Here is a 17,691-nt window from a genome sequence, read left to right on the forward strand (position 1 = left end):
GAGCTAGGTAGGGTTGCTCCCTTGGCAGGGCAGAGAAGAGCTGTCTTATTTAAATACAATGTTTGTTTCCTTTAAGCCTTGACCGGGGGATGTTTGCCTAGGGGAACTGTTAATGGCTTTCTGACTTTCTGTATTGTTCTCTCAGGGATTCGTAAGTCCTTTGGATAGTGAGAGTAGCCTGGGGGCAAAAGACTGTTTTCTTGTCTAAATCAGTCAACCAAGATGTATTCATTGTTTGAGGATCAAATAGGTGCTCAGCATGATGCTGCAAGAGGTACAGAGAGGTCCCTGCCCTCAAATGGTTTGCAGTCTAGTTGGAAACACATTTAGAGAATGGTGTGTTTCATGAACCATGTGATTTAGATGAAAGAGTCTAGGGAAGGAAGAAATCATTATGGTTTGGGATTTTCAGAGCAGACATCATATGTTGGTGCTGGAAGGCAGAGAACTGACCTTGAACTAGCCCTTGAAGGTTTGCTAGGGTTGTTACATAGGGAGAAGGGGTAAGGCATTGGGTGAGGGAGGGATAACATAAGCAAAGCCTTGAAACTGGGAGAAGGAAGGGGTGTGAGAGGCCATGTGGAAGCACACACCGTGAGGAAGACTAAGCTGGTTAGAATGGGTGTTCATGGTAGAGGGTAGTGCAGGTAAGGTTAGGGCACGTTTAGAAGGTTTGAACTTGGTGTAAACAGGATTAATAGCTTCTTGAATCAGGTTGGTGACATAATAAAGGAGTATCTTTGGAAAATTAATTTGATAGTTGTATGCAGGATGAATTGAAAGGTGGGAAGACTAGAAGCAGGGGACCAACCAGGAAAGAGACTGCTGTAACCCAGTGAGGGCAAGGACAAGACATTTTGGAAAAGTAGAATAAATGGTGATTCCCAGAGACATTTTTTTTTTATTAATTTTATTTTTTTTGAGAGGGAGTCTCACTCTGTCACCCAGGCTGGAGTGCAGTGTTGTGATCTCAGCTCACTGCAACCTCCGCCTTCCAGGTTCAAGTGATTCTCCTGCCTAAGCCTCCCCAGTAGCTGGGACTACAGATGTGCACCACCACACCTGCCTAATTTCTGCGTTTTTAGTAGAGACGGGGTTTCACCACATTGGCCAGGCTGGTCTTGAACTCCTGGCCTCAGGTAATCCACCCGCCTTGGCCTCCCAAAGTGCTGGGATTACAGGCATGAACCACTGTACCTGGCCCCCAGAGATATTTAAAAGGAAGAAATGGTGGGCAGTTTTTTTTGTTGACGGATTAGATTTATTTTTATTTTTTTATGTTTTTTTTTTTGAGACGGAGTCTCACCCTGTCACCCAGGCTGGAGTGCAATGGTGCGATCTCAGCTCACTGCAACCTCTGCCTCCCAGGTTCAAGCAATTCTCCTGCCTCAGCCTCCTAAGTAGCTGGGATTACAGGCTCACGCCACCACGCCCGACTAATTTTTGTATCTTTAGTAGAGATGGGGTTTCACCGTGTTGGCCAGGCTGGTCTCGAACTCCTGACCTCGTGATCCACCCACCTCGGCCTCTCAAAGTGCTGGGATTACAGGCGTGAGCCACCGCACTTGGCCTATTTTTTTATTATTTTGGGACGGAGTTTCGCTCTTGTCATCCAGGCTGGAGTGCAATGGTGTGATCTCGGCTCGCTGTAACCTCTGCCTGCTGGGTTCAAGCAATTCTCCAGCCTCAGCCTCCCGAGTTGGGATTACAGGCACCCACTGCCACGCCAGGCTAATTTTTTGTATTTTCAGTAGAGAGGGGTTTCACCATGTTGGCCAGGCTGGTCTTAAACTCCTGATCTCAGGTGATCCGCTTGCCTCAGCCTCCCAAAGTGCTGGGATTACAGGCGTGAGCCACCACACCTGGCAGACAGGTTAGATTTAAATCCTACAACCAAATGTTTCAATTTCCAATATTCTGTTGCATCATCCTTATATGTTATTAAAGTATCCTGGCCATGTTAACATTTTGTCACCCTTAGTAAACCTCAAGAGTAAATCACACGTCTAGAAGTTTCTCTAAAAAATTCCTCCTTCAGTCATGTATTCTGATTTTTTGTTCAGAAAATATCATCCCTCTATACTAAGAGATGAAGTAGCTGAGCCAAAATCATTCCAAACTCATTAGCATTCTTGCATTATGCAGGCCAGCTGAGCTGGACTTGAACCTGCCCCTTGTTGGCTGTATGATCTTAGGCAGTGTAGGAGTAGGTGATGAAAGCTGGCCAGAGGGGCAGCTGTGCCAGGTTGGCTGAACTGTAAGCCAGAGTGCCCTGCCACTCACCAATGCCAGGGGTCCCTATCCAACCCAGCCCTTTACAGGTACCCTGTAGTTTCCTGGTTTCCAAACTTCAACTCAATGATTATTAAAATAATGTTTCTAGGGTACATAAAGCACTTGTACCTAAACCTGGCATAATTTTTTTTAACTATTCCCTTTATGAGAGAAGCACTTAGCTAAATCTATTTTTTTTTTTTTTTTCTGAGCTTCCTCAGTTCTTCCATTCCCAGGATAAGCTCAATGCTTAGGCATCAGTTTCCACTAAAAGAAGAAAAAGTACCCTACATTTATCACTGTGCATGTCCCTAAAGTGGTCTTAGCTTAAGGCCTCTAAGCCTGGGTACATTTACTTTTAAAACTCTGTTCCTGGTACACAGTAAGCACTCAGTATTCTACTGTTATTATTGTTTTTATTGTCTTATTACATGATCTTCCAGACAAGTTCCATATAGTCTTAGTTCCACCTGAGGAGATTCCTCTCAGTGCTTTGTGGTTCTGTGAGCCGTGTGCAAGCTTATATTATAACTCAAAGTACTGTACTTTGGGAAAGAAGTGTGTAGGTCATAAAAGGGTTCCCAAGTATGGATCATGTAAAACTGGGGTGGGGAAAGGGACATTATAAACATAGATGTCTAACATCCCAATTAATTTTTAAAGAATAACTTGAAAATAACATTTTTTTTCTAATTATAAAAACAATACATGCTCATTGCAGAAAACTTTAAAAATAACATTTATTGAGGGGGCTTCTGTTTATACAAGTAACACTTGCTTATTGAAGAAAACTTGGAAAACACAGCTTGCAGTTGGAGGAGGTACAAGGGCTTCTGTGGGGCTTTGAATAGTATCCGGGAGGATCATAAGAAAGCAGTACCCTGGGGAAATAGGAATAGATTGTAATGACTTCTGACCTTTAGTCTGTTCCCCATGCTGAGTGTCTCAGATCACCTCCTATACCTCTGCAGATAGACCAGCTGACTAAAGACTGGACCCAGAAGTGGAATGATTGGCAGGCCCTCATGGAGCATTACAGTGTGGACATCAACAGGAGGAGGGCTGGGGTGGTCATCGACTCCAGCCTGCCACACTTGATGGCCTTGGAGGATGATGTGCTCAGCACAGGTGTTGTGCTCTATCATCTCAAGGTGAGGAGGCTGGTGTATCCTTTTCTTCCTAAGCCACTGGTTCCAGAGGTCAAGGAGGGAAAAGCTAGGAGCAGCAGCCATGTTACTGTGAATTGAAATCAAGACAGATGCTACAGAGCTGCCTTCAGGTTTGCTCTCAGGAAATGTCTACCTGACAAATTGTGATCTGTTTTGCCTTCGTATGTATAGAGCAGAAGACTGGAAATCAGAACAATTGTTTTTCAACTGCTGCTACTGTTGTTCTTATGTAACTTACTTTTGTTCTCTTTGCCTTAATTGACTCATTTTAAAGTGAGAATGATGCTTATCATATTCCTTTTCTGGCTTAGTGAAGCATAGGGGTATAGTCATGGAGAGTGAAACCCTAACCTCCAGATAACCATTAGTGCTCCTAAACTCTACAAATACAGACTGCTCAAAGGTGGCTTTCAGGTTGGGCGCGGTGGCTCACACCTGTAATCTCAGCACTTTGGGAGGCCGAGGCGGGCAGATCACTTGAGGTCAGGAGTTCGAGACCATCCTGACCAACATGGTGAAACCCCACCTCTACTAAAAATACAAAAATTAGCCGGGCGTGGTGGTGGGAGCCTGTAATCCCAGCTACTCGGGAGGCTGAGGCGGGAGAATCACTTGAACCCAGGAGGTGGAGGTTGCAGTGAGCTGAGATCACGCCACTGCGCTCCAGCCTGGGTGACAAAGTAAGACTCTGTCTCAAAAATAAATAAATAAAAATAATGTTTAAAAAAAAAGGTGGCTTTCAGAGACTAAAGGGAATTCAGAAGATTTGAAAGTTTTCTTCTGACACTTCCCCACTTCATTCAACCCCAAATAAACAGTACACTTCCCACTTCTCCATCACTACATTTACCTGGAAAAGGAGACAGAGAAAGTAGGTAAAGGAAGCTTAAAGCATAGGGAGGGTCCAAAGAGCTAGAGTGGTGTGATGGTGGGGGAAGAGGGGATGACAGGCATCCATCTAGAAAAAGATTAAAGTTAAAGCTTCCAAACAGCACCTGGCCCACCTGGCTCTGTGTCACCTGGAGGCCAGTCCTCATTTCTGATTGAAGTGGTTTTGAGAGTTAGTGACCTATGGTAGATAGAGTCTTTTATCTTGTTCTCATCAATGTGTTCTACTGTGGGAGGACAGTTCCTTTTGACAGCAGAACGTACTTCCCATGCTCAAAATCCCTGTGCTCACTGAAAATCTAGTTTTCATTCTCATAATTATCCCCAGCTGACGTTTAAAAAGAACAAAGAGTTTCTGGGGAGTATGTAATGCTGCTGTTATCCCTGGAGAAATTGGACTCCTTCTTAGGGCTGCAGGGCATATGGAAGTGAGATGTTAGCAAAGCTCATCGGTGTTCTTAGGATAAGCCCTTTGGGAAGTTGTCAGAGACTGAGCTGCTCAGACAGAAAATTTAAAGTAGCTTATTTTCTGGTATACAGGGTATAAATTTTCTTAGTGAAAGTGCCTGAGGCAGAAGTGGCTGGCAACTTTTACCTTAGCAAGAAAACTAAACACCAAATGGCTGTATAGATCCTCCCATTAGTCAGAAGCACAGAGAGAGGTTGGAGGTCAGGAAGAGACCAGATTGATTAAAATGGTCACTATTTGAGTAGAACTGATCTGATATATGGATTGGATGTGGAGTGAATAGATGAAGCTAGAAATCAAGTAGTAGAGCTTAGGGTCGCAGCAGAGGGTTAAAGGACATGACTATTAGATTGAGTCGTAGACATGGAGATGAATGATGAACTCATCTGAAGATAGGATTGCTGATTTTTTTTTTTTTTTTTTTTTTTTTTTTTGAGACGGAGTCTTGCTGTGTCACCCAGGCTGGAGTGCAGTGGCGCAATCTTGGCTCACTGCAACCTCAACCTCCTGGGCTGAAGTGATTCTCCTGCCTAAGCCTCCTGCATAGCTGGGATTACAGGCATGCGCCACTGTTGGGAATGATGCTTAAAATTTTAAGGAAATTGAACACTTAAAGGATTTTTAGTAAAGCAATTTTACTTTTGTGCAGAGGGGTGCTTCTCCTTGGCCAGTTGCCATGAGAACACATCTGAACAAAGGGGCATGAGAGCCTTTATTTCTGACACAAGTCCTGCTCCTGTACCCTTTCTCCTTCCCCATTGGCTGGGGTTGGGTCGTACATTCTAAACTAATCCTGGTTGGCTAAACATCTGAACCTTTTTGGATAAGGTGGGCACATAAGGGAGAGGGGGGAAGGGGTGTCTGCAATGAGCTAGAGAGCTAGTTTTTTTTTAAATAAGGAAAGGAATGTGAGCTGGTACTGATAACGCTGGTACTGTGGCATGTCTGGGCATGTAATAAAGGCAGAAAGGAAGAAAAAAGAGAAAAAGGAAAAAAAGGGGTGGGGGGTTACTATGAATTGAAGAATAAAGGATTGATCAGGCTATTTGAAGAGAAACTTCATCATATCCCACAACCACCATGCCCGGCTAATTTTTGTGTTTTTAGTAGAGACGGGGATTCACCATGTTGGCCAGGCTGGTCTTGAATTCCTAACCTCAAGTGATCCACCCATCTTGGTCTCCTAAAGTTCTGGGACTACAGGCATGAGCCCTCACGCCCCACTGGATTGCTGATTTTCATTGCTTAGTCAGTGCATAGTGAGGATTTTACTCCCTTCCTTGTGCATTTCTGGTGGACCTGGGTGATGAGATTTTAATCTACTTCTAATCCTGGCATTTCTGCATTTTATGTACTTTTCCCACCTTTTGTTTGTTTAGCTATTGACTTAGGTAATAGTACTAACAGTAATGGCCCAAGATTCTGTTTGTTGTTGTTTGTTTGTTTGTCTGTCACTAAGTTGGTTACAGACCTAGAACTAGTCCCTGGCAACTCGGAAGCTGTTTTTCCCTGGGTCACCTTGGGGAAGTGTCTTGGGTGGGAAGAGGACAGAGGGAAGGACAGGGAGAGCCCAGGTTACTGATATGCTGGACTTCATCCTCATAATTGCCTTTGTGCCACTAACTCTCCCTACATAATGAGGCAGGGTGGGCAGTGAACACATATGCCAGCCAGCTCAGTCCTCATCTGAGATGCCATCACCTTTTGTTGGTAATTTCTACCCTGCAAATCTAGAAGTTATGATGTGCCGTAGCCTTTATCTTTTTGGAAGGGCTGTCCCTGAACGCACATGAAAAGTTTCGACCTTTTTCCCTTGAACTGCCCTCTGATTCTGTTTGACAGTGTTTGTGGAGGCTAGCATCTGTTGACTTCTGTGGTCCTCAGTGCCTGAGCAGGAAAGGCTGGCTCTGGCTGTTTGTGTGTTTGCAGAGAGGAGGGACAGAGGGGGATGCAGTGCGGACAGAGCCTCATTCATTATAGCTAGGATTCTTCCTTCTCGCAAGCTATTTTGGAGGAGTGTCAGGGACCTCCCTCCTCTGGCTGCTGACAGTGAAGCCTAGTGGGGAATTCTCTGGTCTCCCTAAAAACATTACTGGGCCAGACGTGGTGGCTCATGCCTATAATCCCAGCACTTTGGGAGGCTGAGGTAGGCAGATCACCTGAGGTCAGGAGTTCGAGACAACCCTGGACAACATGGCGAAACCCTGTCTCTACTAAAAATACAAAAATTAGCTGGGCATGGTGGCACGTGCCCGTATTCCCAGCTACTCGGGAGGCTGAGGCAGGAGAATCGCTTGAACCTGGGAGGCAGAGGTTGCGGTGAGCCAAGATCGTGCCACTGCACTCCAGCCTGGGTAACAGAGTGAGACTCCATCTCAAAAAAAAAAAAAAAAAAAAAAAATTACTGGTTGGGTGCGGTGGCTCACGCTTATAATCCCAGCACTTTGGGAGGCCAAGGCTAGCGGATCGCCTAAGGTCAGGAGTTCAAGACGAGCCTGGCCAACATGGTGAAACCCTGTCTCTACTAAAAATATAAAAATTAGCCGGGCGTGGTGGCAGGCACCTGTAGTCCCAGCTAGTCGGGAGGCTGAGGCAAGGGAATCGCTTGAACCTGGGAGGCGAAGGTTGCAGTGAGCTGAGATTGCACCACTGCACTCCAGCCTGGGCATCAAAGCGAGACTCTGTCTCAAAAAAACAAAACAAAATAAACAAAAAGACATTCATTACTGGGGAGGTGTTATGAAGTCGGAAAAGCTGCAGGGGCTTAGGATCCAGAGAGACCTGATTTCTAGTTATAGCTCTTCTATTTGGTATGTGGGTTTCTCAGGCAGTTTATCCCCTGTGAGCTTCAGATTCCTCATCAATCAATAAAAAGGAGATGTTAATACCTGTATTTTGAGTTGTTAAAGGATAAAGTAATATGATTTGTATAAAGTACTCAGCATAATGCCTAGGACATATTGAATAGTCAATATATGATAAAGATATGTCTAAAATTTAGCATCCCGGTTGCCATGTTGCTGCCTTTTCCTAACACAGCTATGTGGGTCTTAAGCAAATTTGCCATAATCCGAGGTCTAAAAGGCCTTGTCTTCAACTAATCCACTGATTCATTTGTACTAACTCCAGTTTCCCCCTCCTCTCTTACACTCTCTTCCAGTTCTTTTTTATTCTAGAGGTGCTTTTCTCCTATTTGTGCTTTTGCCCTTCTTAGCATCTGGTGTCTGTTAAACTTCATCTGCGGACCAAGAAGGTAAAAATCCTGTGTTTCCATAAATCTTCACAAAATGCTTGTTTGATTGAGACTTACTGGATCAAACTTGGACCACATCAACCTTTGCCCCTTAGGGAAAAGCCATACTTTTGCATCTACTTTCTCAGACTAGAGAATTTTTCTGACCAATGGCTGTAACTATTCCCTAACTTTAGGCTATGGGACAGAAAGGAGTTTGCCCACATTTGCTGGACTTTGCAAATAGCTTGGGCTGCTTTGTGGTATATTTTTTAGCTCTACCATCTCAGGGGCTTCCTGGGCTGTAGAGTGAGTGGGCAGAGGGTCAGAACAGCCGGGACCAAAGTTGAGAAGTGGTACAGACCAGGCTGGGATGGGATGAGAAGTGGTACAGATGAGGCTGGGAAGACAGAATATTCTAATGTGGACTCTCCTGTAGGGCAAGGCTCTGTCCCTTTTAATTCTCATTAAAATGGCTTTTTTCCCCCTTTAGGAAGGGACAACAAAAATAGGAAGGATTGACTCAGACCAGGAACAGGACATTGGTAAGTGGCAGAGTATATGAGTCCAGCATTTTGGGGCTAGTATTTGTGCCTGAAAGGTTTCTTCAGAGGACTCTGATGATGCTCTGAGAAGAAGGGAATCATTGGCGTATTCAGGGCCTGCTTCTCTTTCTGCTGCTAGGTTTCAGGTCTGGGACGTCATAGGGGGAGACCCACGCAGTGGGAGGGTTTCAGGTCTGGGTGGTTTCAGGTCAGCTCTTCCTTTTATTATGGTATGAGGTCTTCCAGATTTTGGATTCTGATCTCACAGAAAGAAATGGAGAGGGTGTTTCCCTGCATCGTCCTCCCACCCAAGTGACCACCACCTCTTTTGTAGTCCTGCAGGGTCAGTGGATTGAGAGAGACCACTGCACTATCACCAGTGCCTGTGGTGTAGTTGTTCTCCGACCTGCCCGTGGGGCCCGCTGTACAGTCAATGGCCGGGAGGTCACTGCCTCCTGCCGTCTGACTCAAGGTAGGACTGTCTGTAGCCCTGTTTATCCCAAGATGAGTGATGGACCAGCTCCAGTTTCATGGGCCCAAAGAGCTCAGTGAAGCAGGCTTTAAAAATGGATCACCCAGCCTCTGCACCCTGAAGTCTGAAGATTTTCTAATATGATCCTATTCCCATAAACAAGCCTTAATTCCAAAGTCTTGGAGTGAAGAATGACTGTATGAAATTTGTACCTGTGTTCATTAGCTCTGTCTCCCTAGGAAAGTCTCTGAGCCTCAACTTTCCTCATCTATAAAATGGGGATAATAATAGGATCATTGTGAGGATTGAATGAACCTTATAGTTCTTAACAGTGTGCTTTGCACTCCATAAACACTCATTATCATTATTACTTTAATTACCGCTACTGTTATTAATCTATGCAAATTCTGTCTGTTCTTTTGAGACTGAGCTGAGATTCCTCCTCTTCCATCAAGTGTTCCCTGACTACTCCACCTGGAACTCAACTTCCTTTCCCTTGGAATAGTAGAGTTCTTCCTGTCTGTCTTATTAATTCAAGATGTACGCTGTGAGATGCAGAATTAATACGTATCTTATCAACTCAGCAAAATTATCAGTTATCGAGGGCATGACTTTGTCTCACAGAGCAGTGCCGTACACATAGTATGTACTCCAAAACATGAGCTGTTGATTGAATTCTCATTTGTCTCTGTGCTGCAGGAGCTGTCATAACCCTGGGGAAGGCACAGAAGTTCCGATTCAACCACCCAGCAGAGGCTGCTGTCCTGCGGCAGCGAAGGCAGGTTAGCAGGGCTGTGTTTTCTAGGTTATTGCTGGCCTCCCTGTTTCCACTTTTTAGATGAAAAGCCAAGCTGGGAGAGGTGGAGGCGATGACAGCAGCCTCACTGTGCTTTCTTCCTTGTTCAAGGTTGGAGAGGCTGCTGCTGGTCGTGGCTCATTGGAGTGGCTGGATTTGGATGGAGATCTCGCTGCCTCCCGGCTGGGTCTCTCCCCTTTGCTTTGGAAGGAAAGGTAAGAAATAGCTGCTTATACTGATGTGGAACCTACTGGGTTCGCTTCTTAGTCCATGACAGCATGGATCAGGGTGGGGGTGGGGGGTGATTAATGTAGCAGCCAAGGTCTGAATGAGCCCTTGTCTGAATCAACTTGGGCAAGTCGTTTGATGATGCTGAACTAGCTGCTAAGTTCGTAGTTGGCAGGGAATTGGTCTTGGCCCTTGTTCATTTCCTCTTTGGTATTTCAACTTTTTTCATCACTGAAAGAGGTACATTATTTGATGTTCCTGTGGCCACTTTTCTCTCTCCACAAAATTTAGCTGTGCTGTGTTTGTGGACATCTTTGTTCTGAGCTTACCTTCCTATATACTCCTTTAAGTTCTGGCCTGTGTGTGAGCTCATAGTATATGTCACGTAGTGTATGTGAGCTCATAGCTTCCAGAACATATGGCTTTCTCTGAGTTTTTAAAGATAGTGTGTGACTGAGAAGGCTTTCTTTCTCATAACCAAGAATCCAGAACTGTGCATAGAGGGGCAGAAACTATAGGAACAATATGAAAATATCTTTTGGTTCTACCCTCTCATACCCACTTTGCCTGCATTGTAACTATGAAACATTGAGTCAGAGTTTTATATAGGATTGATGGCAACTACTTTTCTACTCCATACTTCATCCGTTTCTACATAAAACACCCTTCCCAGATCCAGAAGCCTTGCAGATTTGGTACTGGGAGTCCTTCTATTCCTGTACGTCAAAGTGACCTCTGCCTTAGAGATTTCCTTTAGAAAATTTCAGCAGGGGACTTGGTGCCTGTGACATCACTGGTGTTGGGAGGCTGCCAAACACCTTGAGCACAGGGTCTCAGTAGAGTTATGATGGCCCGTAGTTTGTTCAGAAGGATCCAGCAGTTCTTTCCTCAGGCCAGCAGCATTTGATGGCAGATGAAGACAATCTTATGTCTGACCTTGGCAGTGAGGAATGTTGGATACAGGAGCAGAAGTGCTCTGATCAGGGCTGGGCACGGTGGCTCCTGCCTGTAATCCCAGCACTTTGGGAGGCCAAGGTGGGTGGATCACAAGGTTAGGAGATCAAGACCATCCTGGCTAACATGGTGAAACCCCGTCTCTACTAAAAAAAAAAAAAAAAAAAAAAAAAAAAAAAAAATTAGCTGGGCATGGTAGCACACGCCTGTAGTCCTAGCCACTCAGGAGGCTGAGGCAGGAGAATCACTTGAACCCAGGAGACAGAGGTTGCAGTGAGCCGACATTGCGCCACTGCACTCCAGCCTGGGCGACAGGGCGAGACTCCGTCTCAAAAAAAGAAAAACAAACAATGCTCTGATTCAGGAAGCATGAACAGCAGGCAAGTCCTCATAGGAGAGCTGCTCAGTGAAGGATGCTACAACAGAAATTGAGTGAAGGATGATCCTAGTGTTGAGTAACAGAGCTCTATGGGATGGAGAATAAGGTAGAAGAGGTGACACAAGGTGGACTCAGGACTTAGACTGGAGCTTTTGCTTTGTCAGAGTGACTTTCCTTTTTTGTAGTGAAGTCATGAAAGTAGCTCCTGTTTTTTAGGTAAGGTTTGTGTTGGGAAGACTCTTTGAAGATCTGTTTTTCCCAGAGTTCAGAGGTTTACAGAAAATAACACTGCAACTTAAATAGCTGAGAATGGAAGAGATGCATTGCAGCAGACAAAACTGATTCACGTCCTGGCTGTACTACAGAAAAGCTGTGTGACCTTAGGCAAGTCAATGAACCTCTGAGCCTGTTTCCCTACCTCTAAAGAGACGATACTGCCATCTGTTTTCCAGGGATGATTGAAAGAGCGAGTATATATGCACGGTGCAGACACACCCCACAGCCCCTATTGCTGCCAGCAAGGCTGCCTCCCTTTCTCTTTCTTGTCCTCCTGTCTCAACCCAGCTGACCTATCCACCCCAGAGTACATCATGGTGTTGTGCTCTTCTCTTGCCTTTTTAAAGTCTTCTATGGCTCTCTAGCCCCACAGGCACTGACATGAGCTTTCAGACACACAAGAATGTGTCCTTTCATTCAGAGAAGACAGGAATTTCAGAATCAAGGCCTCTCCCACCCACTGTCTCCACTCTTGAGCACCAGCTCTAGGAGCCTGTAGGCTGGGCTGGTCCTGCCCAGCTACTGTAGCCAGCATCTGTACCAATCCCTGGTGGAGGTGGTGTGGTGTGGTGCTCAAGTCTGTGATTGGGCAAAGGGACCAGGGAGAGGAACCTGCACGACTAGAGAAAAATATAAATTGTCAGCTGGGCTCCCAGTCTGGATTTGTGGTTGTGTGTCTACGAGTCTCTGCCTCTGCTCTTGGATGTGGTTGGCTCCAAAGCCTCTCTTTATTCCAGGCTTCCTTTCCCTCATTTATCTCTGGAGCAGCATTCATGAGGAGCCTGCAAAGCTGGAGCTAGCTCCAGAGCCAGGGGAAATTGGCCAGTCTGCCTTCCTTTTCTCCTTGCAGCAGTAATCTGGACCAGAGGGGAATTTGTCTTTGAATACCATTGCCTGTGTTCTTGGCATTTTCCCATTTGGAATTTTAGGGGGTTAACCTTAAGCGCCTAGAGCCTGGGAGACACTGTTGCTGCTTCCGCTGCCACCACTGCTGCCACTGCGGCTTTAGTAAGTAGATGCCGCTGCAATCTGCTGCAGAAGCTGCCAGACCCCGAGGCTGGGGGACAGCTGTGAGAGAAGAAGCAGGAGAGTACAGTGGAGTCCTCCCAAGCAGGTGTCTAGGCAGCAGCTGGGGGATACTGGAGCCACCAGAGATGAAGGGCAATTACCTGATAAAGACAGAGGTCCCTTGGCTGGCAGGTAAATGAAGACTTGCCCTTTGTAATCTAGCCAGACATGTAGTATAAGGTTGCTATTTTCTTTTTCACCTGCTTTCTGGGAACTTGACAAAATGTGCTTAGCAGAGGGACCATTCTGTGCGCCCTCTTGAGTGAATGTGCTGCATCTATAGAGATGACAGCAGACAGCCTCTCCTTGCAGGTCCTATGGCTATGCAGGAAACAATATCATAGCTGTCACTTTCTTAGGTGAAGGGTAAGGAGCACCCCTTCTAGGGAGAAGCAGATTGTAAATCTGAAGGTTGAGGAGAAAGCCAGACAAGGAGACTGAGTAATCTCAGGGAGTTCAGATAAAGATCCTGTCTCAGCCTCTTGCATCTGGTGGTCTGTGGGTCTTAGCTGGGTTTGTCTAGGATGGGCTCATGTTTGTAATTCAGCCATTTCTATAGTCAGACAAAATTTGGAGCAGTAATACAAGCATGATACATATGGATGTATGTTTCTTGTTAACTGCTTTCTCTATTTGTTTGGCATTAACAGGTTTCTATTCCAGTTGCTATCCTGAGCCTCCACATAACAGAGAGTAACCTTCCTCTTTCTGTATGCTCCACTGTGTATATTTGGCCTTTTGCCCACAGCAATCAGTGCCAGTCTTCTGAGCACACTCACTCAAGTGTCTGGACCTGTCCTAGTCCTTGGACCTGTTGCAGATTGAATGACCTCATAGCCTTCTTCCCTGGGAAGAGACTGTGGTTGTGTCAGCTCCCACTCCCATTCCCCCGGGCTATTCCACCTATCACTCTTCACCCATCCATCTTTTACTATCCTCCAAAGGCTGCGTTATGAAATCTTAATTTCTTCCAAGGCAGGGGCGGCAAACGTTTTCTGTAAAAGGCCAGATAGTATTTTAGGCTTTGTGGGCCATATGGTCTGTGCTGCAACTACTCAATTTTGCCAGGGTGGTGCAAAAGCAGCCCTAGACAGTACGTAAATAAATGGGTGTGATTGTGTTCTAATAAAACTTTATTAATAAAAACAGGCAGCAGACCAGATTTGGACTCATAGGCTTTCATTCGTGGACCTCTTCTGTGATACCCGTGTGATTTCATTCTGCTCTACAAAGTGGTGGATCTCCTAAAAAGTGGTTCCCTTACAGCGTACGGGTCATACTGCCTGAGATATAGTTCCAGCATCAAACCAATAAGCTTCTCCAAGCTTCCAAGTCATGACATCCTGGGGTTGTGGGGAAGGCTAGATAAAGCAGGCTTGATTCTAACTTTTTTGTTAGCCTCTGGCAGAATCTGACTCTTCCCAGCCACTCCCATTCTGTGCCCATCTTGGGGTGCCCATACAGTTGGCTCCTTTAAAAACTTAAATGACAGGGATGAAGATAACCTGCAGAAAAAGCATTTGAGGTCCTTACGTGACCCCCAGGGAAAGGTCAGCAAGTAGGTAGAAGCTGTCAGTTTTCAGAGTAAGCCTCTGAGTCATCTGTGGTCATATAGGAACCTGGTGGCAGAGTAAGGCATGACTAAAATCTAGAATTTTTTAGGTCGGGCGTGGTGGCTCATGCCTGTAGTCCTAGCACTTTGGGAGGCTGAGGCGGGGAGATCACTTGAGGTAAGGAGTTCGAGACCAGCCTGGCCAACATGGTAAAATCCTGTCTCTACTAAAAATACAAAAATTAGCTGGGCGTGGTGGCATATGTCTGTAATCCCAGCTACTTGGGAGGCTGAGGCAGGAGAATCGCTTGAACCCAGGAGGCGGAGGTTGCAGTCAGCCAAGATCATGCCACTGCACTCCAGTCTGGGTGACAGAGTGAGACCCTGTCTCGAAAAAAGAAAAAATCTAAAATTTTTTGTAAGCTTTTTATTATGGAAGACTTCAAATACAGCACAAATTATCAACTTATGGCTAATCTTAGTTCATTTATATCCACACTCACTCTCCCTCATTCCCTCTCACTGGATCTAGACAAATTCTTGACATATTTCACCAGTAAATGCTTCAGTATATATCTTTGAAAGGTGTGGTAGAGTCTAAAACTCTTGAATCCTATTCCAGGGCTCATTCACTGAAAACAGCTCTCGAGTGGAGACCAGCTCTCCTTTGGGTCACACACACAGGGGCGTGGTGTGTGTATAAATTATCAGCTGCCTTTTGCTACCAGATCACAGAGGATTTCTGTTTCAGGGAATGGAGGTGCAGTAACAATCTCTGAATATGTAGGAGAGAGTTTTATGCCCACAGTGTTTCTGGAGCTTCTGCTTTACTGAGTATTTCCAACATATTTTTAGCAGACACCTTTTTGTTCTTTTTAAAGGACCAAACTTCTGAATTTAGCTAAAATGTTTTTGTGTCTTTTTAAAAAGAACAACTTTCCTGGTGATTTTCCTTAACTAAAATGGATTTGTGTTTCTGCTAACCCCACAACTCTAAGACTATGCCAGTTTAATGACCATTCTCCCCTCCTGCACTGTGACATCGTAAGCTGCCTGTGACACCAGGCCTGTTTGTCCAAGGTTGCCAGAAGTCCAAAGCACTCTCTACCCTGTTGATTGCAGGGGCTCTCTTGGAAGGCCTTACACTGCTATCAGTTTGTCCTGAGCTTGGTTTGCATTTCCCCTTGGGTAACCTTAGCCGCTTCTGTGACAGGAGAGCGCTTGAAGAGCAATGTGACGAGGACCATCAGCCACCGAGGGATGGAGAGACATCCCACAGGGCCCAGATTCAGCAGCAGCAGAGCTACGTAGAGGATTTGAGGCATCAAATCCTAGCAGAAGAGATTCGAGCTGAGAAGGAACTGGAATTTGACCAAGCTTGGATTAGCCAGCAGATTAAAGAAAGTAGGTGTCCACCACTTAATGTGTCTGCCTCACCTCCTTATTCTTTCATTTTCATGCTTCCTCAGCCTTCTGTAATCTCTCTTTTGTTTTCTTTGTGATATGATGGAATCTTTGGTATTAGGTGTTCTCTTTTCTTTTAGACACCAGAGATTCTTATAAGAAGAGGGCTGGAAGCAAGAATAAGGACGCTAATTTCCTTATTGTCCTCAGAATTACGGACCTCCTACTTACTGCTCCTCATTTGGTCATGTATCCATACCCTACCGCCTGCCCTAGCATGTGCCCACTGCTGTGCCGAGTCCTGAGGGTCTTCATTCCCTTACCTTGTGGTAAGGGAGCCCTGTAGCCCTGCAGCCCTCATCCTGCCACATCACCTTGGCCAGCTCTTTCACTCCACACAGGTCCAGCCATGGCTGGAGGTGTCTGAGTCAAGGCAGCCACAAGCAGGGAAGGAGATGCTGAAATTCTCTCTGGGTGTTTTTGGTTCCCAGACCAGCAGTGTCTGCTCAGAGAAGAGACCTGGCTGGCCAGCTTGCAACAGCAGCAGCAAGAAGACCAGGTAGCAGAGAAAGAACTTGAGGCATCTGTGGCACTTGATGCTTGGCTTCAGACAGATCCTGAGATTCAGCCATCCCCATTTGTCCAAAGTCAGAAAAGGGTGGTGCACCTGCAGCTCCTGCGGAGACACACTCTTCGGGCAGCAGAGCGGAATGTCCGGCGGAAAAAGGTCTCATTCCAGCTAGAGAGAATCATCAAAAAGCAGAGGCTGCTGGAGGCCCAGAAGAGACTGGAGAAGCTCACGACATTGTGCTGGCTCCAGGATGACAGCACCCAGGAGCCCCCATACCAGGTCCTCAGCCCTGATGCCACAGTCCCACGGCCTCGATGTAGAAGCAAATTGACGAGTTGCAGTTCTTTGAGCCCCCAAAGACTCTGCAGCAAGCACATGCCCCAGCTACACAGGTACAGCCAGTAGTTGTCACTGGGAAGCACTCGGTTAAAGTTTACAACCTTCTTGCCCAGGTAGTTTTCTGTTTTTCCCCATGCCTCATTTCCTCAGTCTGTGAAATGGAAGAATGTGTGTATTCCTCTCTTCCTCATGACTTTTTCCATCTTCTGGTTACTCTTCTTTCTGTGTATATCGTTTTAGATTCAGGCCTTTCCCATCTTCCTTACCCCCTGAGTAGCAATTCTTGCTTCTTTGGTAACATCTTAGGAGTAAGGATCTCGGCCTCATTTTTCATCTGTTCCTTAGACCTGGGCTATCCATATACGTTTCCTTGTATGTCACACCTCAATCTTGTCATGCCTGTAACCAGACTTCTTGACTCCTACACCACCTCCCTCCCTCTCCCTCCTCGACCTGCCACATCAAGTGAGCTTTCTCACCCCACCTCCCACCTGGTGACTGAGCTATCTTTTTGACTCCCAGGTTCAAGTTGGGACCTTCCTTGTTTCTTTTCTCCATTACTTCTTACATGCCATCAAGGCAGGGCTGTATTATCTCCCAGACTCCTTGGAGCAAGGGTTTGTGTCTTATACCTCTTTGTATCCTCAGGACCTAGCACAGGTTCTTGTCCATAGGACGTTCACAATTAACGTCTGTTAGTGTTGTGTTTGCTCACCTCTCTGGTCTTTAAAGTACCAGGTGGGCTTTTTAAAAAAACTTTATTATGAAAAAATTTTAAACATATGCCAAGTTGGAAGAATAGTATATGTATCACTGATATTATTCAGCAATTATTAGGCTTTACACACTTGCCTACCTTCCCATTTTCTGAAGTTTTTTAAAGCAATTTCTAGACACCATGTCACTTTAGTTCTACATTTCTAAGTATATACTTCTAAAAAAAAAATGGACTTTTCTTGTAACCACAATGTTATTGTGACAGCTACCAAAATTAAGATTATTTGATGTATTCTAAAACCTAGGCCATATTCAAATTTCTCTGCTGCCCAAAACTATTTACAGTTTTCTTTTTTCT

At 45.5% G+C, this 17,691-nt stretch overlaps 1 protein-coding gene across 2 annotated transcripts in view; it reads left to right on the forward strand.

The window, feature by feature from the left end:
- The window catches only part of STARD9 (StAR related lipid transfer domain containing 9), a 144,482-nt gene that overhangs the window by 89,421 nt on the left and 37,370 nt on the right, over positions 1–17,691 (forward strand). For both annotated transcript variants that reach the window (XM_063596570.1, XM_003805597.6), the window contains exons 16-22: positions 3,246–3,425; positions 8,526–8,577; positions 8,912–9,049; positions 9,749–9,831; positions 9,957–10,060; positions 15,516–15,706; positions 16,198–16,669. In XM_063596570.1, the coding sequence (XP_063452640.1) occupies positions 3,246–3,425; positions 8,526–8,577; positions 8,912–9,049; positions 9,749–9,831; positions 9,957–10,060; positions 15,516–15,706; positions 16,198–16,669 (1,220 nt within the window). The remainder of the gene's footprint in view (positions 1–3,245; positions 3,426–8,525; positions 8,578–8,911; positions 9,050–9,748; positions 9,832–9,956; positions 10,061–15,515; positions 15,707–16,197; positions 16,670–17,691) is intronic.

Source organism: Pan paniscus, chromosome 16 (assembly GCF_029289425.2).
Source record: "Pan paniscus chromosome 16, NHGRI_mPanPan1-v2.0_pri, whole genome shotgun sequence".
NCBI lineage: Eukaryota > Metazoa > Chordata > Mammalia > Primates > Hominidae > Pan > Pan paniscus.